The sequence below is a fragment of the Takifugu rubripes genome, chromosome 1 (assembly GCF_901000725.2).
Source record: "Takifugu rubripes chromosome 1, fTakRub1.2, whole genome shotgun sequence".
Taxonomy (NCBI): Eukaryota; Metazoa; Chordata; class Actinopteri; order Tetraodontiformes; family Tetraodontidae; genus Takifugu; species Takifugu rubripes.
This window is the reverse complement of record NC_042285.1, coordinates 14,888,216-14,909,288: the sequence shown is the minus strand read 5'-3', so window position 1 is coordinate 14,909,288 and position 21,073 is coordinate 14,888,216. Positions and strand designations below refer to the sequence as shown.

At 43.5% G+C, this 21,073-nt stretch overlaps 3 protein-coding genes across 3 annotated transcripts; 1 reads left to right on the top strand and 2 right to left on the bottom strand.

The window, feature by feature from the left end:
• Nucleotides 1-2,225: 2,225 nt before the first annotated feature.
• fzd5 (frizzled class receptor 5) lies at nt 2,226-5,011 on the top strand. Its single transcript, XM_003961680.2, has one exon. It carries the CDS (start codon nt 2,924-2,926, stop codon nt 4,640-4,642), a length of 1,719 nt encoding a protein of 572 aa, XP_003961729.1. The 5' UTR covers nt 2,226-2,923; the 3' UTR covers nt 4,643-5,011.
• Nucleotides 5,012-6,183: 1,172 nt separating this feature from the next.
• On the bottom strand, nt 6,184-14,004 carry ccnyl1 (cyclin Y-like 1). The gene is made up of 10 exons (XM_003961623.3): nt 13,126-14,004; nt 12,181-12,255; nt 12,068-12,102; nt 11,767-11,867; nt 11,523-11,558; nt 11,396-11,447; nt 10,725-10,844; nt 10,066-10,232; nt 8,495-8,657; nt 6,184-8,006 (listed from the first exon to the last, which is right to left on the bottom strand). Exons 1-10 carry the CDS (start codon nt 13,286-13,288, stop codon nt 7,890-7,892), a joined length of 1,029 nt encoding a protein of 342 aa, XP_003961672.1. The 5' UTR covers nt 13,289-14,004; the 3' UTR covers nt 6,184-7,889.
• Nucleotides 14,005-14,295: 291 nt separating this feature from the next.
• Nucleotides 14,296-20,641, bottom strand: creb1b (cAMP responsive element binding protein 1b). Its single transcript, XM_003961624.3, has 8 exons — nt 20,477-20,641; nt 19,061-19,176; nt 18,839-18,985; nt 18,636-18,736; nt 18,318-18,469; nt 18,014-18,196; nt 16,805-16,958; nt 14,296-16,612 (listed from the first exon to the last, which is right to left on the bottom strand). Exons 2-8 carry the CDS (start codon nt 19,166-19,168, stop codon nt 16,468-16,470), a joined length of 990 nt encoding a protein of 329 aa, XP_003961673.2. The 5' UTR covers nt 19,169-19,176; nt 20,477-20,641; the 3' UTR covers nt 14,296-16,467.
• Between the last annotated feature and the right edge of the window lie 432 nt (nt 20,642-21,073).

Sequence of the window (21,073 nt, the reverse complement as noted above, 5' to 3'; positions counted from 1 at the left end):
TAAACTAAGGCTGCAACCCTGAACATTATGGGTAACCTCTGTTCAAACGGTATCTCATCAACATGAGGACCAAATCAGGTGCCAACAATATCTTCAAATATAACTGATGCAACACAGAAGAAAGTGACGACGTTGGAACAGCAAAACAGCCGTGCGGTTCTGCTACATCTGAGACGAGCTTGATTCACAGCAAACATCAAAACTGGAGAGGGGACAGACATGACAGACAATGATCTGTTGGTTTGCTTCTAAATGTCCTGTTGGGACTTCAACCTCAGATAACCACAGGGAAAATAGTACCTTAAGTGGTTAAAATGTGCATGTAAACGTGAATATGCATATTGTCTGTGTGACAAGAGACCACAGAGGCTTAATCATTTGCTGAGATGCACGTCAAGCAGCAGGCAAATTGAAGCTGAGTGTCCACCGTGCTTAATTGTCACAGCCAATTAGTGCATTGTGGGACGGCCACAATGGATCAACTGTAGCAAAGAGAACGAAGTCCTTTGTGCTTCTCCAGTGGCCTGCGGACCAGTCAGGATTCATTTAGGAGCCCAACAACGATGGAGCAAAAATGCCAACAAAAATGAAAACAAAAGACAGTTTAAGGAAGAAAAAGAGGACAGAGGACAGAAAGAGACAAGAGGTGCAGGGGCCCCAGTGTTCCCAGTCACTTAATTGCTCATGGTTTTATTCGGCCACATCCAGGCTTTTAGGAGGGAGGTTGGCTTGAACAGATGTGCTTTTGGCAGTATTAAAGTGTCTTCTGCCTTTCAATCCATTTGTTTTATTACAATATGTAGTTAAATGTCCAGCAGTTTTATGCAGGGAAATCCAGACGTTCGTTTGATGCCCTTTGTCATATGAATCAGAGATGTTTCTGTTTCCATTAACCAATCGTACATTTTTACACATGTTAAGACCGCCCACGACAAATAAAGGAACATAGATTTTTGTGTTGTTTTCAGATTATTGAGGGAAAGTTGTGTCCAACTGATTTGAGCCATCAGCAGAATGTTTGAGCAACAACTTGGTGGTTGAAGTAGTCATGAGAAAATCCACAAACTGCTTAAAACTGCCAAAGAAAAGAGTTCCATGTTTTCTTTATTGTGTGCACATAAAGAGGTTGCATATAGTGCTCAGTATGTCCTCTATCTGATGGAAGGCTTTATTCTCACCCTGGCTGTTGCATGAATGTGCTGCCTTTAACATTGTTGCCTTACAAAAACATTCCTGAGAGACCGTGTGTGAATGTTGTTATTGTTTTAGTCAAATAGGTCAGTTGTACAGAAAAAAAACCCACTGATGATTATATTCAGTATGAACTATATGTGTAAGCATATTAGTTCTGAAATCATCCGAATAAACTCCGCGTTGCCTGGTTTCATTTATGAGCACGACTTAAGAAAATCCAGAAATATTTGCCTTGGTGGATTCATTGAGTAAACAGATAAACACACACGCTTCGAGACCTTTGTCCCCAACTAAGATTTATATCCTTCGTCCCATGTGAAGTGTGCGTGTGTGTGTGTGTGTGTGTGTGCGTGTGTACTTTGACGTATAAGGAACATCACAAGACCAGTAACTAAGCAATATAGATTTGAAAACCTAATGAAAATTTATTTCTCAGTCTTAGACTTATCAGTCACTTATGGATTACTTAGATCTAATTCATGGTACATCATCTTACATCTTCAAACAGGGTATATCCAAGTTATGCACTGTTGAAGGCATGACTACTTGTCTTGTCACACTCAATAGTTAAATGCTTTATGCTTAAATATTTAGTACTTTAAATGCGTGTGTGTGTGTCTGCGGGCGTGCGCGCGCGCGCGCGCGCCAGATAAGGAAGAGACCCTTATCTCAATAAATGCATCATATTTCATCATGCCTGTGCTGGATCAGTGATGCATTCAGGTGCTGTTAGTGGGCGAGTTTACTAGTTTCACAAAACGGTAATTTATCAATTTTGAGAACAAGTGTAAAAAAGGATTTGCAGTGTTTCGTTCAATTCCTTTTCACCACTTTCAACATTTTCCTCTCTGAATTTAGCTTGAAATTGCGATTTAAATGTACACTTTATATTTGAATCGTAAATGTACAAATTTGAATAGGTGTTACGGTTGAATTTCACAATTACAGAATTAGAAAATATACTTGTATTACCCAAGATATAACCATTTCATTTTGAAAATTCTCAGACACTTCTATACGACGTGTCCGACAGTACTTGAACGCAGCAGCGCGTGCGGCGAGGAGGCGCTCAGGAGCCTACTTTATTCCGTCCTCGCGCTCAGTGAAGATAGACGTCGCGCGCTGCTGTGCGTGACAGTTGGGTCTTTACACTGGATTATTATCATCATCTTTACGAACTTCTGTTTTATGGCGTTTATCGACCATTTTACGCACAGAAGAAGCAGTTGGTACATTTGTGGTTGTCCTGCCTCAGATGGAGTAAAATAGAATAAAGACAAGGGGATTGTACACTTTTTGCGCTGCTGGATGTTTTTGTATCACAACGTGAATTTATTTAGATTAGTTTTCTTGCGTTTGTAGCCATCGGAAACAAACGGGACTGGTTAAAATGTTCCAGCCTCGTTAAATTCTTTGGAAGGTGACCGCCGAAGAGGAACTTTCTCCGTCATGTTGCAGCAGCTCCAGTGAATGATTTACCTTGGAGCTTTGCCTGTAGCGCAAGGTCTTTTATGGACAACCTGGATTTACTGTTCAACTTGATTATTTTAAGCTTTAAAAAGACTGACTTTTTGAACAGAATGAAACTCTGGACCAGAGGGAAGATTTTATTCAAGATTCTGACATGAGATTTTATATCATGATGTGTGTTTTCACCCACATTTCTTATTCACCGTCTTTTTTGTAATGAATTTAACTTAACTTAATATTTTATATTTTTTTTAAAAAAATGATTCACTGTGTGGCATCCACGACGGCAGTGCTGCTGCTGCTGGTTCCTGGTCTCACTTTTGGAGCGTCTAAAGATCTTGTGTGTGAGCCTATAACTGTGCCCATGTGCAAGGACATTGGCTACAACCTGACCTACATGCCCAACCAGTTTAACCATGATACCCAGGAGGAGGTGGGCCTAGAGGTACACCAGTTCTGGCCCCTGGTCCGTATCCGCTGCTCTCCGGACCTGCTCTTCTTCCTGTGCAGCATGTACACCCCAATCTGCCTGCCAGACTACCGCAAGCCGCTGCCTCCCTGCCGGTCTGTGTGTGAACGGGCCAAGCAGGGCTGTTCTCCTCTGATGAGCCAATATGGCTTTGAGTGGCCGGAGAGAATGAGCTGCGAGAAGCTGCCCCAACTTGGTGATGAGGTTCTGTGCATGGACCAGAACAACACTGAGTCCACCACCCTAGCTTCAACCTTTCCAAAACCCACCCCCAAAGTTCAGACCAGAACCCTAAGCCCGCATCAGTGTGACCGAGAGTGCCGCTGTCGAGCGCCCCTGGTCCCCATCAAGAGGGAGTCCCTCACATCCTACCACCACACTCACGCCGGCCCGGTACCCAACTGTGCCCAGCCCTGCCACCAGCCCTTCTTCTCAGCGGACGAACGTGCCTTCACCAGCCTCTGGATTGGACTTTGGTCATTGTTGTGCTTCATCTCCACCTTAACAACTGTTGCTACCTTCCTTATTGACATGGAACGGTTCCAGTACCCAGAGAGGCCCATCATCTTCCTGGCTGGCTGTTACCTCTTTGTGTCGTTGGGCTACATCATTCGCCTGGTGGCCGGCCATGAGCAGGTGGCCTGTGGCTCCAGCAGCAGCGTGCATGAAGACCAGTTGTACCTCCTGTACGACACCACCGGTCCCGCTCTCTGCACCCTTGTCTTCCTGTTGGTGTATTTCTTTGGTATGGCCAGTTCTATCTGGTGGGTGGTGCTGTCCTTCACCTGGTTTCTGGCTGCTGGGTTGAAGTGGGGCAGCGAGGCTATTGCAGGATATGCCCAGTACTTCCACCTTGCCGCCTGGCTCATTCCAAGTCTCAAAACCATCATCATTCTGGCGATGAGCTCTGTGGATGCGGATCCCGTGGCTGGAATCTGTTATGTTGGGAACCAGAGCCTGGAAAGCCTGAGGGGATTCGTACTCGCACCTCTCGTTGTTTACCTCTTCACTGGCTCGTTTTTCTTACTCGCTGGTTTCATTTCGCTATTCCGTATTCGAAGCATCATCAAGCAGGGTGGCACCAAGACAGACAAACTGGAGCGGCTGATGATCCGCATTGGACTTTTCACAGTTCTATATACAGTCCCCGCCACCGTGGTGGTGGCCTGTCTGGTCTATGAACAGCACTACCGGCCAGGCTGGGAGGAGACCTTGGCATGCTCCTGCCTGACTGAGCAGCAGCTCCTGGGTATGGGCCCAGACTACGCCATCTTCATGCTCAAGTACTTCATGTGTTTAGTTGTGGGCATCACCTCAGGAGTCTGGATTTGGTCAGGAAAAACCCTGGAGTCATGGAGGAGGTTTGTGGCTCATTGTTGCCCCTGCTGGCTGCAGACGGCCACTGCGCCCCCGTCGATGTACAGCGAAGCCAGTACTGCTTTAACTGGACACACAGGAACTGGGCTGACAGCAGGGTTCTACCATAAATCCGTGTCTTCCCATATATAAAGTGGGTGGCAGAGTAGGAAGTGGAATGATATTATGTATAGTCACGTATTTGGGAAGAAACGTAAGCATCCAAACAGTCAGAATACTAATGTAAAACCCTTTTCTGTTGGACCACGGAGGTAAAATACATATTTGTGAACCTTATATTTCTTTCTCTAAAACAAAAGGGGGGGGGATGGCTTACAGGGTCAAATGTTTAGTATTGCCACCCACGCCAATGGCAGAAGCCGACGTACAGAGTAACAAGTGTGAGCTAAACTGTATAAAGGTGTATATAAATGTTTCCTGTGGTTGTGTGAGTGTGCTATCTGGTGTTTTTGTAGCATTGGAAAGTCAAAAAATAAAAATTATGTCTTTTGAAGTTTCCCCATATTTGAAAGGTGTCTAAGAATGACAAAACTACTGATATTACTTTTACATTTGCAGACCTCACCGAGCTGCAGCACTCGTGACCTTTAGCACCACCTGCTGGTACAAAGTGCGAATAACTCGGAATCATATACAGACAGTTTTACGTTTCTGATTATTTCAGCAACATATACTGTTATAAGACTAATCGCGTTTCATAGCATTTCTATTTTATATGATTAATGGATCCGTTTAAAAGATAAGTAAAATGGCTGACAGGAAATCTATTAGTATTATTTAGGAGACGGTTTTATCTCAAGAATGATCTCTTTTGAACTGCAGTTTGGAGGTCAGTTTGTTTATGGGAAGGTTTTTCATAAATTGACCATTACATTATATGTTCTCCATCACTATACACGCAGTTGGATTTCATTTTAAGCACTTTATCATAAACAAGCACCATTTTACAACTTTTCAAAAAAGTGAGTGCAAAGTTTCGCAAGGCACGGACAATATGGAGAATGTGGTTTATTGTCATTATTTGTTTTTAGGTGCCTTGATAACAGAAAGTGGTGCATCTCCTCCTACAAAGGAGACATATTATTTGTGTTTGTGGCAGAAGCCCCAAAAGATGGAAATTCACTGTAAATGTAACATGAAAGAAAAGGTCCTTCGTGGGTTCAGTCGCATTACCGACCAAATGTGTCCTGACTGTCTGAAACGTTCCAAATGAAGCCAGTTCAAAGCTCCTTTCCTCCGGTAAGGGCCTGCATGTTGTTGTAATTGTGTTATTTAGAGCAGTGGGTGACACGCAGTCGGACTGCTGTGTGTGAGTGAGAACGCCTGAGTGACTGATGGGCAATCTTTGGTTTTGTATTGGTAGATTTCCAACACTAAAAAAACAAAAACACTGTAGCTTTTTGTGTTCATGCTGCTGAATTAAAAGAAATCTCAATTGTAGTGCATTTGTCCTATGTTCTGATTTCTACAGCATAGGTAGCTTCATTGTTTAAGAGATTTAGAATGCACAGACCACTTTCAACCTATGAGGAAACATTCAATATGTCTACATTATGTCTAGAGTTACTGGGGAGCAGAGTCAATTGTATGAATTGCAGCATGCAGAATCAGCTCAAATCTGTTTCTGCACCCCTGAAACACATTTACCAGGCGAATGACCAGAATACAAATGATCAACATAATAAAACATTTATTTTTTTCTCTGCAAATTGAACGTTGATGAAGACAGCAGCTCAGGTGGAAACTTCAGTTAAAACTTTTGTGAGATCAGATTATTTTTTTTATTTTTTTTTTAAAAACTGGTAATGACCACATATTTGTGCTTCATATCAGACGAAAACATTTGCCCCTTTCGAACAGCTTCCACAGTATAAAAATACAGTCTATGACTTAGTCCGTGACATCATCAGCTCTAAATGCCAAACGCTGGAAAACTGAATATTGATTTTAAAAGATTTTCTTGACTGGGCTGAGAAGCAGGGTTCTCTGGTGCCCCAGTAAGGACCAAGCCTTAATAATGGGGTTCTGTAGCAGGGGGAGGTGCCAGGACATCTTCAGAGCATTGCTGAGGTACCCTTGAGCAAGGTACAGAACCCCCAAGTGCTCACATAAGGTAGGATGGGACATTCTTCAGCAATCTCCCAATGACCCCAAAGGGCTTTAGCAGTCAAGAGGAGGAGATTTTCTTGATAATTGGCTGGAAAATTGAACTCTGAGTGACGCTACAGCGAGTGCAACAGCCACAATCGTAAGGAAAACATGTGTCATGTTTACATAGTTAGTGTTTTTTTTAATGTGAATATGCAAGTTTTTGTTCACAGCCTACACAGTAAGCAAACCTTAACCTGAGGAGAGCATCCAGGAGTCTCCCCCACAACATCCATGTAATTTTGTTTCAAAGCTGTTTGGTGGAGTCTGGAACCATCATAGCTGGGCTTCAGATAGAACCTGACAGAGTCTGAGGATCACAATGTTAAACTAGTTAACCTAAATTATGTCACTACAAAATTAGACCTCAACAACAGTCTAGAAATGTTCAGTAGCGGTTCGTCTGAGACAGTTTGTTCACCTGAATTAAAGGTCAGCACTGTTTTTTTTTATAAATACCACAAATAGAAACTGGATAATCCACCAATTTACAGACTGAACGTGACCTCCCTAAACAGTGACAGATTCTTCTATAGACAAATTCTTGTTCTTTATAAAACACAGGGGGCCACGAATCCCTTGTGTTTCACTACAGACATACACATACTATGGTAGTATTTCACTTTCTGCGCCCTCTTTATCCCCCACACAGGAGGAATATCCAGGTGACACTTCCAAACAGGTTATGTGTGCAAGGTCTTTTTCTCCAGTCAGTTTAAAGTTGTTACACCAGAGCCTCAACATTCAGGTTTTTTTTTTTTTCTCCCAAAGGGGAAAAAGAAAATCCTGTTTGAAAGATTTTTACAAATATAAAAACAATCCACAGGGTAAAAAGCCCAAAGATAATTAAAAATCTTGTCATTAAACAAATAAATCAAATAAATTGTGACCTGTACTGATTAAACATAAACAATAGTCTATGATCTTGTGACCATGTGAGGAAACCCATGTTCTGGGGGGGGGGGGGCAGAGAAGACCTAAACATACGGATGACGAGTGTTTGTTGGACAAACACTAACCGAAGCAAAACAACTCTGTCCTGGACAAAAGAGACAAATTTAAAAAGTGTGCTGATGTGCAACAATACTGTGATCTGGAGCTGAAATCGAATCACGCAGCACTGCAGCTGCTACGTTTGGCCCGATCAGATTAAAGAGTGTGATGATCAAAGACTGCTGCCGTGGTGACGACTCCCTGCCCCCATCCGGGCCTGGGTGGGATTCGGTTTGGACTAGGACAGCACGGCGTTAGAGTGGCGCACGCCGATCAGGTTGTCAGCGCTGAGGGATCGTCTCATGGCCGCTCGACTGAGGTCCTTGTACTTGTCCTCACACAGTCTGGAGATGGCCTGAATGGACAATAACACACATATATTATTATAGATGGTCAAAAGAATGGCAACAACACTCGACACATGACATTTGCACACCTCAGTTGGGTCTTTAGATTAAATTCTTGAAGTTTGTGTATGAATGCATTCAAAACTAACGCCTCCCTATGACAACATTGTATTTCTTCTGAAAATATGAGGTGATCACAGTATTAGTGGACCCGTTTTCATGACCCTCAAAACACAGATCTGGCCCACAAACATCTGATTTGTCCCGTCACCCTGTCAACAGCATAATGTGATTATCAGGTAACAGCAGCTGTTGGATGCTGAGAAATGACTTCCGAGGTGCATGTAAACGCACAGGATCAGATTATTATCTGATTACTCCCATTTATCAGATTTCTTTGGTCAGCGGGCCGGGTGTCAAGGCTGAGCTCAGGGAAAATAGTGCGGACAGGTTAAGGGAGACCTGAATGTGCAGCGGTGTGAGGAGGGGCGCTCACCTCCAGTTTCTGGGCACGCTGGTTGTTCAGAGGCTCCAGTGGGAAGTTGAGGTTGTTGTCATCAGCCAGCTGTCGCAGATCAAAGTAATACTTGGCATAGATGCTGGCCGGCACGTTGATGTTGAACTGAAGCAGCTCCAGGAAGTGGCGCTCCATCTCATTCCTGGAGGAGGAAAGAACATCTGAGCAGGACCACACATGGCTGTGCAGGATGGATGGAGGGGTGAAGAGACATTCACTTTCATATTCAAAGATATTGCTGATATGGGAAGAAGAGTGATGAAGACACTTAATTAAAAGAAACAAAAATGCCTCATTAATGTGAGCTATAAAGAAACTGACAGCGTGTTCTTAACTGGGGAGTTATTGAAAACGCAGACTGAAGTTAGAAACATTTACTGGAAAGAAGCGGATTAGGTAACACAGTTAGATGCTGTTTAGACATTTCTGGTATTGCATGTTGCCATTTAGTGACCTCTTCAAAAACAAAAACAAACCATCTTTGGGCTACAGATAATAGCTGATGACATGGGAGGTGAATTTAGACTTTGAAGAAATCTGTGTATTTGTGTGGATTCTCTTTACGGGCAGGATTTTACAGATTATTACTCTCACTCATAATTTGGGTGTAAGAGGACATCAGAGAGAATAATAAGCATCAACAGAGCTGCGCTTCAATTGTAGATGACGGCAGGGATGCTTTGGTAAATAAAGCCCTGCCGTCTATAATGTGACTAAACCGGATCCATAAAGAGACTAAACCGGATCCATGAGCGCATCTGTAGTTGGCGTTGCACTGCACAGCTTAGAATGAAAAACAAATGTTGGGATTCCTGATTTCCAACCAGAAAAGTCCCTGAATGTGGCTAAAACGAACGAGCGACGGACGGTTGCTGAAATCAGAAGCACCAGGGCTCATTTTACCCAGACAGCCTCCATCATTTTTTTCTCTTTATCATAACAGCAATGAGAAAGGGGAGTGGTTGCCATGGAGACAGCTTCTCTAACATCTTTGTTGGTCAGCTAAAGGTGGAGAGCGTGCACATATGTGTGTGTGATGTCTGGTTTCCCGGGGCAACTAATGGAGTGGACGAGAGCTCGGGCCATTATGTAGAAGCATCGAGAGCACTTGAGACCTTCCCCTTGCATTTCTCTCTGACCCTTGCTATCTCTTTTCCCTTCATCTCATCCCTCCATCCAGGCCCAACCAGGCTCACAAAAGCACTTCAATGGCAGCAATGAAAACAAGGCAGAGAGAGTGCAGGTCAGGTAGAAATGAATGAGGCAGAGACCACTGGCGTGCTGACAGGGACCATACAGGCAGGCAGGCAGGCAGCAAACACATCTCTGTATATCACAAAAGGAAGAATGGACTTTCAATCTCTGCTGCACATATGTTCCGAGGAAAGGCAATTGTGGGAAATAAAGCCTGGCTGCTACAAGAGCAGCGGCTGGCCTCTCTTTGTGGATTTATCATAGGAGTTATTTCCAATGAAGAACATGGGATGTATCTTCCATTCAGTTGGCAAACTCTTCTAACCCTTTTTCAAACTTACAGAAAATAAACTCACATGTCCTCCACTGTGATGTCCTTAAGGATCTGACAGTAGTCAACATTCCACACAGCCTGATCATCCCAAACTTTGGAAGCCAGCAAGATGGCTCCCAGAACGATGTGCTTCCAGTTGGCAGGGCAGATATCCAGCTCAGCGTAGGTCAGAAGACGTTCCAAATACACCTTGAAAGAAAATGTTTAATGCCACAGTTAATATGGAATAAATCCAGGATAATACCATCCCTTATTAGTCTTGCATGACCTGAAGAAACCTTCAGGTTATATGAAGGTCATAATGAAATATAATCTGTAGGTATAAGTGGGCCAAGTGTTCACTTAGTTGTTCTCTCAAGGTTATTTTCTCATGCATAAAGTCAAAAGCACATGGGTGTGAATTTATTCCAGAAGCACTTAAAAAAACAATTTAAATGCTTACAAAAATTCTGTCTGTTATTGAATTCTTTTGATCAGCATCACTGTTTTAGTTCATATGAAGAGCTCCATCAGAGCCTGAAGACACGTTGCAAGATATTACTGCCATCTAGTGGTGGGTCGTGATAGTGCAGTTGTACGTTACTGTGACTGGGTACACAGATTTACTGCAGTGGGGCTAAAACTTTAATTATTCTAATGAACTACTCAGTGGGAAAAGGAACATTAAACATTTAAACTTACGAGAGTAACAATGGCACATTCTGCAGTCAGCTGAGCAGCACTGAAGAGTGTTCTGACAAAGCGGTAGATCAGCCTGTGTTCAGGGTCCACGCTGGAGTAGTCATCCGACACTGGCTCCTTCTGTGGGCAGATAACAGGGACATCTGAAAGATGTGACAACTACAACCTACAGCTTAGCAGGGTCACTCTCAGGTATGCAGGCTTTATCCCAGAATAAGCACAGGTGGAGATTACAATTATTAACCACAGATCTGATTATTATGTGGTCTCTTTAAATCACGAGTAAAACAATACGTCAAAAAAGAAAAACATTTCAAGACTGAGGCAGATATTTTTCAATTTGTCTTTTGAATAATGCATTGAAAAAAACACAAAGACTTGTTTGAAAGTTAAAATGTAAAAACATTAGGGGACGATGTTGGCCTAGTGGCCAAGTTCTCCGTTAAACTAAAATCATATCTTGAGGAAGCAGAGCTGCTGATGGAATGACCTCATGTTTAACACATCACTCAATACTGTATTCATACGTAGCTTCTTATATGAAGCCCTGCTGGAGATATTCCCTCTGGATTAGAACACGTGCACGTTCATATTTATTTTGCCATCATTTTTATGCTGCAACAATGAAAATAGGAGACAAATTTAAGCTTACATGATCCGATCTTACTCACTGATAAAGGGTGCAACTTTTCATCAAAGATGTCCAATGACCTGTCTGAGTCCCTGAGAACGTGGGAAACATCTGTCAACACTCTTAACAGCAGAATCAGTTCGGGCTGACGTTATAAACACACCTACCTGTTCTTGATGTGGTAATAAATGGCTAATGTGACACTGGAAAGATTCAACAGGAGAGGCAAATAAATGGTGATTTCATGCAACAAAGTATTTACACATACTGTTTAAAGAGGGTCAGTTTAAAGTTTATCCTGACAGCTGTCCTAAAGTGATAAAAAAAAAAAAAGGTCACCTCCATGTGGATGGGTTAATATATTGCTGAGGCAAAGGTTTTTATCAATGAATTGAGTTTAGAGTTCCTCACCATTTGATAGTGTTTTTGAGGTTTGGCTGGCTGACTGTGTTGTCGTCTATAAAGATTGTGGAGCAGGAGCTGTATTTCCGTGACAGCAGACCCGGGGAGACCTTCAGACAGTGAAATCATATTATCAATAAAAGGTAAAGTCAGATTGTTCAGCTTTGAAGACCCTGCCAGAGCATCTGGCAGAGCAGAGATTTAAAGCCATACGTCTTCATTTAAAGTAGATACGTTTAAACATCACTTGGCAGAATAATTTACCATTGATACAAAGCAAATATTAGGGGAACGTTCTCATATGACTCACGTGATTTGTGTGATTGCTTCTCCTCTTATCTCGTACTGTGACATTAAAAAAAAAAGAAGACATTTAAAGAGATGGGTACATGCAGGACAGCCTGCTCCTCTCAGATGAATTACCGTCTGTTTGGGACTTGTTGAGGAAGATGGTGTTTGCTCTGGCGTGGTCTGATGGGTTGGACTCAAGAGCCAGTTCTGTCAAGGTCAAAACAATGCGCATGTGCAGAAGAATTTAAAGTATGTCAAAGAAATATTACAGTTAAAACCTTTCTGACAATCCAAACAAAGACCAGTACAGATCAGGTCAGCATGTTCTTTCAAGTCTTCCTGGCAGCCAATTTACTTTTCTTCTAACGATGATTTTGTAGAACCGAGCAAACAGCCAAACACTAGATATCCGTACCAGTTTATGTCTTACTGTATGCTTCTTAGCGTTATGACTGGAACAAAGACCAGGCGACTGTGCAGGACAGCAGCAGCAGCAGCATTTGTGCAGTCAGACATATGAAGACATGGAGGAACGCGAGGAGGATGTTTGCTCTCATTCTGGCCCTCACCCAGTCAACAGCTGCTCTGCTCAGCCAGCTCCAGCACTAATGTCTGCAGCAGCAAGAATGGAATGAATGTCGGCCACTGGGCCTGAGCTGGCATCTACATTACAGATGAAGTCCTCACATGAATATATCACGTACTTCTTCTGTATTGCATTGTACTTTACAATGTCTGTCGCCATGGGAAGATGTATAATATAATATATTATATAATGAACTGACACACACCGACTATCAGCCGCTGGATATCCAGAGAACTAAAATTGACACGCCTTAACATGAAATAGTCCTGCTAGAGGTGATCTGAGCTCGGTTTGTTGTGGAGCCGGTTATTCTGGATGTTTCCGATGACTTTAATATCAATGGCATTCTTTGGTGCACTTTTGTTATTCTGGGATGGGGACGTCATCGCCCATTTGGAGAACGATCAAACGCTCTTCTGCTGCGAGTCAAACCCTGGCAAAGCCCAATCGTGTCTAATGCGAACTCTGAAGGATCCAACGAGGACACCCACCGTCGGGGACCTCCCGGTCACTGATGTGCTGCAGGTAGGGCACCGTGGTGTCGTCGCTAACTTCGCTGCTGGCCTGTAACTCCTCCAGCCGCTCCGCCGTCAGTCTGGATGGTAATTTGGGGCTGGATTCGGGCGACACGCAGCATGACACCGTGTTCCCCATTCCGAAAGCGGCTGTAAACTTCACACTGTTGCGGACACGTCCAAAGAGTGCAAATGTTGCAGCTGGCCAAGAACTAGCTTCATTTAGACATCCCCGGGCTGTCAGCAGAGCCGGGACACAACCACAAGTCTGTCCATTTGTAGATATGGAGTTTAGCAATCAAAGAGTTAGTCAGACTAAATCCGGGAGGAACTTGTCAGTATGGAGAATACATGACGGGTAAAAGCACCGAGGAGAGACTTGCCGGTGGTCGCTAATTCATTCATTCGAGATGCTAAAGTTTCGCTGCTAGTTGGCTAACTGGCATTAAAGCAAGCTAGCTTTAGTTAGCTCCTCTCCTAAACTCTTCCATAATGCCCACTGATTCCAATTAATATGATTTAAGAGTTACAACCGTACTACATAAACTTGTTAGAACCTCCAGTCGCAGAATTGTGGCAAATATGTCCCATGATACTTTCCCAACAGAATCGCAGATGTGCAACTCGGAACACTGTTTATCCGGATCTAGTCAGAGGTGTCTCCAGCCTCACGATAAAAATGGTAAAAATCCAAATATGCAAGAACTCCCCAGATGTCGGCCAGGTACTGTCCTTGTCGTTTGTTTTAAAAGAGAGCAAACTCCCGTTGTTAACCCGGACGGCCCATCGGTGCGTCCACCCCGTCACAGTTCCAGGGACTAGCTGGCCGCGGAGGAAGCCATCTGTTGAGGCGGAGTCACACTTCACAAAAGGCGTTATTCAACTGGGGAGGCGCTACGGCCCGCCCACTTTACACAAAACCGACGTTTCCATTGGCTGAAAACTCACAAGCGCAGGTATTGCTGCAGGTCATTGGATGAAGGAGCCGTCAATCAGAGTCGACTTCAACAGATTAAATATATTTACAGCGCTATTTTTGTATCAGCCATTTACACAAGGAAAATAAAGATGGGGGAAAAAAAATCACACCTATTTCAGCTTTTAAACTGAGATGAGTGAACTTCAGGTACAAAACTTCAGACAGGATTGAACTCAAGTCCCAGTTTAATGAGCCAGTCATTGAGGAGCGATTATCAATGTAAGAAAAATGTAATGAATAAATCCAATTCTCAGTAAGTAAACACAACAGGCTCCTATGAACAGAAGAGTTCTGCTTTCATTTGCAGGAAGATAAAAAAAATATTAAAAGGAAAGGAACATTTAAAATATGACAAATTTATGCAGTCACATACAGTAAACTCCAGTCAATGAGAAAAATATAGTTAAAAGCATTTTTACCGTGCTTGAAATATAAACTGTAAAATGCTCTTTACAGATGTGTCTTCTGGGTCACACACAAACACAAACACACACTGTTTGGTGCAGAGAGCAGCACCCCGGTGTGCATCCTCAACATGTCCAGCAACGGCTTTGTCTCCTACAGTTAGCTGCCATGATAGAGTTCAGCCTGCTGAATACACAGATATACATATATTATCCTCTATTTATCTTCTTTACAAATATGGAAATTCATTTCATACATCCCATGAAGTCATTTATCATTTTTGATATCAAATAAAGACACAATGTAAACACAGTACAGTAGTGGCTATGTACAATGGTATATAAAAAATAAAAAAAGTGCATACTACCTGTTATGTTAATATACATTGTGGATCGTAACCATTTATCTGTAGTTTAAAACTACATTAGAGATTCCACAAAACATGTCTAAAATGACTCAGCAGTTCATATCTGAACACATGGCAGACAAAACTCACTTATAAAACAATCAAGAATGAAAAATGATAGAAAATAATGGCATCTAATTAACAGTTTCCCATTTTACAATTAAAGTACCGTATTAAAAATGTGATTTTTGAACTTTGAAAAACCCTTTGCTCCGTCACGCCGAGAAAAATCTTAACTATTGCTGTTCTGATTCGGCAACATACTCAAGTTATTAAGTGTAACTATCTCTTATTTAAATGTCGAAGACGGTCCAACATTATATGCAGTTAATCTCATTATTGCACTTTTTTCATCCACGAAGGACAAAGTGACAGTTTGGTTCAACCGATAAAAGAAAAGAACTTAGCGACAAGCTCAACAAGACCGGAGGGATTGGAAGACCACAGACACCAACTAAAGGCGTTTCTAGGTGAGGAAGGACCTCTTCACAACAGCAATACAAGTCGTGAACGCTCTGGAGGAAGCATGTCAGATAGACCCTTATCCATAGGAACACAGGAGCAAACACACCGCCCAGTTCTGCCATCGGGATCATCAGAGCTGAAACGTGTGTGTGTGTGTGTGGGGGGGGGGGGACAGCTCCTGATCCAGAGCAACGCAGCAGAAACTACAAAGTCCCTTTATGTTCTGAACCGATTTTTAAAAAGGCAATAAAATTAAAAACAAAATCTTACTTGCTTCATCACTGCAAATATACAATCGTATGAGCCGAGCCGCTCCATCAGCACCTGGGACGGTTGGGTCTTGAGATTTAGCTTGTAATAGGATTATTGACCTCTGTCGGCACTGGTGCTACAAATTATTTTAGATTTCGCCTTTCACATCTTCAAGTGCAAGTAACTTGTGTCTGACATATAAAGGCCATGTTCTATTTATATCAATAACAAAATCTGACATATTAGAAAGAGAAGACATGTTGTGCTTTGTTACCCATCTGCATGTACATTTGTAATAATGTCAAGATGGACTTTGTTTTCAATTTCGAAGTGCACATTATGGATTTTAGAAACATTCTATCATTATAAGTGTAGTTAACCTGGATGCAGTCAGATAGAAGGGAGTCAGTGGTACAGCTCGCCACCTCCGCAGGATCGCTGCTTCCTGACATTACTTTGCAAATTAGAAGTCGTGACACTGAGTTTTTAGATCTCCCACTACCACACTACTGCTGCCACTACGAGTGCTGCATTAGCCACTTATATTCCACTCCAAATTAGGCTCAGCTAGTCCTGATATTGTCATCTTGCCCGAATCCGTGATATCTGTGACCGGCCCTGAATGACAAAGGCTGATCATCACAGTAAATTTTAAACCTGCTGTACTAACACTGAAGGGGAGGTAGTGGCAGCGAAACTGGAGAACAGGATTGAAAAGAAAGGCCCAGCAGGCAGAATCGCACCGGCAGTGGATAAATAAATAAGATAAACTGAAGTGCTACTTTGCCCAGCTTGTGTATCCGGACACAACCTATTCAGATTTATGACAATAAAGGTCTTTGAGGGCTTTCAGTTCTTCGATTAGTGTCTTGTTTTGGTTCTCCAGGACGGCGACGCGATTCTCCAGACACTTGACGTACTCCTTCTTCTTCCTGCGACATTCTCGGGCCGCCTCTCTGCAGAAAGGGCAGGACACCACTTGTATTTCAGGATCAATCTACAGGTTCTAACCTTTACTCGGGTTTGAGTTTGAAGGTGGTCAGTGTGAAGTCTGCGTCACTGACCGATTGGTTTTAATCAAACGATCCCTAAACTGTCTGTTGCACAAGTTAAACAGCTACACCGGAGGAGGAAGACTCTTATAATACCTGTTCTTCATCAGACGAACTTCCCGTTTGCGGGTGACTTCCTCAGTAGCACCTTGGGTGGGCAGAGCAGGGGATGAGGCCATGACAACTCCCGGGGCAATGGTGCTGGCAGGGGCTGCTCGGATCTGATAAGCCTGGACGTCACCAGCAGCAGCTGTGAAAGGTGATATTGATGATCCCACTGAGCTCAAGTGCATCAGCATCACCTGCAACACGTGCCAGCATCCCCATGTCTGCTTGCTTTTTTAGTGTAAATTAGGATCTGGCAGACATCAACCACTGTGGGGTTTCATGACACTGTTCACCCCGTGAACAAGGTCACACATCTGAGGTGAAGTGAAGAAAGTGATGATCTAGTCAACCATAATTAACATTCAGAACATTTCTTATTATGAGTTTTATGCTTATGCCACATTATTCTGTGAGTTTACTAGCTTTACATGAATCTCTTCATTGTTTTCCTCCAATTCACAGGGCGTTAGATGGGGGATTGGGGCGGTGCTGGAGTTGGGTGCACATGAGTTCAGCAAGTTCATGCCAGCTGTGATGTCCAATGTCAACACATGCGCAACAGATGTGCCTTTTGGTACTTTCCCTGCCCGCCGCACAAGTGTGCAGTTAATCTCTGTCACTTGTCGGGTAAATGGAGGAGAAACCTGTCAGACAACCACCAATTCATGAATGATGGTCAGAAAAAGCCACAGAGGGGAAGAAGCCAGGCTCACTGGCTGCCTTCTGGGATAGCCATCCCATGATGTCATTGTTTAGTAACAAGAGGTTCCCACTGCTCATTAGTATTTTTGATTCCATTTGTATTCTATCTCTATTCTTCATTCTTCACTTGTTCTTGTTCCCTGCCAATCTCCATGCCTGGTTTGGTCTACTTTACTACTCTTAAACTTGTGGAAAGACACTTTAACAAATCCTTAGCTATAGAAATTATTGTACAAAAGACTAACAATATTTTACACTTTGTGACATCAGTTATGCTAATCAATTATTTACGTTTTGTATTCCTCATTGAACCCAAAAAATATTGATTTTGCCCTAATTATTTCAGGAAACACCCCATATAGGGGAACCCTGTAGTAGACATATCTCAAATCATTAAAATGAGGAAGAAAATGCTTCTTTAAAAGTAAAGCCAGATGTTACCAGCTTCATTCCTGTTAGTATATATGCTATAGCCTACAATGAAATCCCACTCACCTTGAACCACGACCTGGTTACTGGGAACCAGTATCTGCTGGCCATCACTTGTCTGTGCGTATTGGAGTATTGTGGCCCCGGGATGTGCTGCTGCTGCACTGGTCATGGTGAGCGTAGGAAGGCCCTGGACTCCGTCCGTACCATTATTAGCCAACTGGATGGCCCCTCCCTGCGTGATTGCAACTGTGCAATTAATGGGATGAATGGTGGGGAGAAGGGGGACAACCAGTCAAAGCTTTCAAGAACCCAACGAAGACAAGGAGGCATTTGAGTGTCAGTAGTGGACATCACAGAGTTCACCCACTGTACTGTCCGCTGCTGGTTTGGTAAATGGGTGTGGGGACCGTGACGGTCGTGATTGATGGGGCGGCCGCAGCCGATAAATCCTCCTCGGCTTTCTCCTCCTCGATGCGAGGGACAGCGGGGGCGTCGGATGAAAGGTCGTTCAGGATTTTCCTGTTGATGGAACCACAACACGAGTCACTTGTGAAACCAGTGCAGCTTTAGGGTGGTGTTACTGCAGGCCCAGGGCCCATATCTGGCTACAGCGCACCCCAGCACCATGGCTCAGTGATCCATGGGAAAACACATTAGTCCATTTAGAACAAAACACAATAATCACCTGTATGAGGGGCGTCGTGACAGGATTTCTCTACGCTTCTGAGAGTCAGTCACACCATCGACTGACTCCTGTGAATCCTCACTTTCTGCTACTGTGGAGATCTGGGAAAAACAACAACAATGAAACATGCAAAACAGAAAACAGAACAGTGCTCCTCTGTCGACAGGCATTCTTTTGGATTCATATGTGTTTGTGTGTTCCACCTGCACGGCCTGGACCTGTGGGGACTGGATAACAGAGGGCTGTGCAGCCTGAATGACCCCGTGGACCTGAACCGTCTGTCCGTTTGGGAGCTGCACCAGTGTTACTGTGGGACCTGTTGCTGAGGCATGGGCTGTCGCCATGGATACCTAAAATTCAGAAGTAATTGTGGTACCACTTTATCTTTGACAGCTATCGCTGTAATGCTGCTCACCATCTGTTACCTGTGCCAAAGCAGCGATCTGTGCTGGTGTGATCTGCTGGCTCACTGTCTCAGTCGCAGCAGTCTCCACCCCCTGCTGAGCCTCCTCCACTGCCGACTCCATCTTCATTTGTTAAACTAGGGGTGAAGATGTTGGGAGAAACTGTTAAAACTGACCTTTCCTGGCACAGTGTGCGCGGCACTGCCATTTCAGCTCAGACGCTAAAGTGAGAGGAAAGAGATGCTGTTCCAAGTCTCTCCACAAGGGTGCGTGTTGGGTATTTTGAATATAAATAAATCTTCTTTTAAAAACTAACACAAATGACGCTTTTGGGAATACCAATACTAATGAGATCTCATAAACACCCCAGGACTTCCGCTGGCGACAAAAAAAACCCATACTTTAAGATAAATGTGTAGCTGGTGAATTTAATTTTTATTTTCTTATTGTTGTTCGGCGTTTATAATAGAGAATTAACAAGAGAACGAGCACAACAACTTCACAGGAAGACAAAGAGAACCAAAAGAAATCAGAACTCATTTAAATTGTCACCTCGTCGGTTCCCATTTACAGTAAGAGCGCGGCGAACCGGGCTTCACGCCCTTTAAACGTCGTGGATTATTTTAGATTAAAACCTTACAATAGGCACCAATGAAGCGTTGGGGCCTCGGGTGTTTGGCGCACGCTGCTCTGATCGCTTCAGGATGCGCACTGGGCGCTCATCATGGACGCGCTCACTGTGATCTCACACTGTGCGTAGCCACTCACTGCCGCATGATTGGCTTTACACGTTTCTCCCTCTGCTTTTCAAAAATCACTATCATGGGATGGTCCGTGTGTGACAGCGGAGCCACATGGCCCGACAACGCCCCCTCAGCGCACAGCGACCGCGCGCGTCCCAGGAGACCAACAACCAAATAACTGGGGCCAAAACACAACTGAACGCACGCCTGTGCATTCTTTAAGACTGTTTCATGCTTTCAGTGGTATGTAATGGCCACTGAAGTGAAACGATCGCCATGAGAGTGACATTATATATGATGTATGGAGGTGCTTACAGAGATGTATATTCTGTAATTAACGTGTAGTTATTTAACGGGACTAATGGTCAGTGGTTTCAACGCGCTGGTAAAGAAGAAAAACAGCGCAAATCTTTGCGTAGATAATGGACAGTGTGACACAATTTAATCATTTGGGATCAGAAACACAGAGTCCTTCCGTCCTTTCTATTTTCCAGACTCCTACTGCGGGTTCGAGGAGAAGGCGATATTTCTGTCATGATTCCCGGCAATAACCGCAGCTTCCCTCCCTCCATCCAGCTCTAAACGCACCGCGGCGCCATGATCTCTTTGTTTCCTCCGGGTTGGCCCCAAAAAGACCGACACCCTCTACACCCGCGCCGCATCTCCAGAAGCACCGGAAACGCTTCGTCCTTACCGATACAGGCGCTCGTCGTCACTCCAGGGCCTCCGAAGCTGCACTTTTATTCTGGCCGACACGTAAGTGCCCGCGTCAGGCTACACCTCCGACGCGTCACCGGCAACAACAACAATGATCACAACTGATCTCACCAGGACGTGAAGGCGGCTGACGGAAGTAGCCGGAAATTACCGAACCGCGAACGAAGGAAGGCGGAAAAAATCGGCTCGAAACGATGTCAATGGAACACCCCTGTACTCATCGATAACTCATACATTTTATTTATAGAACAAATATAGCATTTACATAACAGTAAAACAAAGAATAATTCATGGCAATTGTAGATTTGTAGGGGAGAGCAGAGAAATTCAAACATTTGGACATAAAGCTAGAATTTGGAAGGCAATCAAACAAATGTGCATATCTTTGTGTATGTTCCCAGTATATTGTAGGGTCATAAGTCGGTAATTCAATCCAGGATTGAATTTTAGATTGTTTTTGTGTATAGAAATTAATGGCAATAATGTGTATTGAATAATCTAAGCAATGTTTGTGTATAAAATGTTTTTTCCTATTAGGACAGTGTTCATTCCATAGGAACAAACCCGAAGTTTA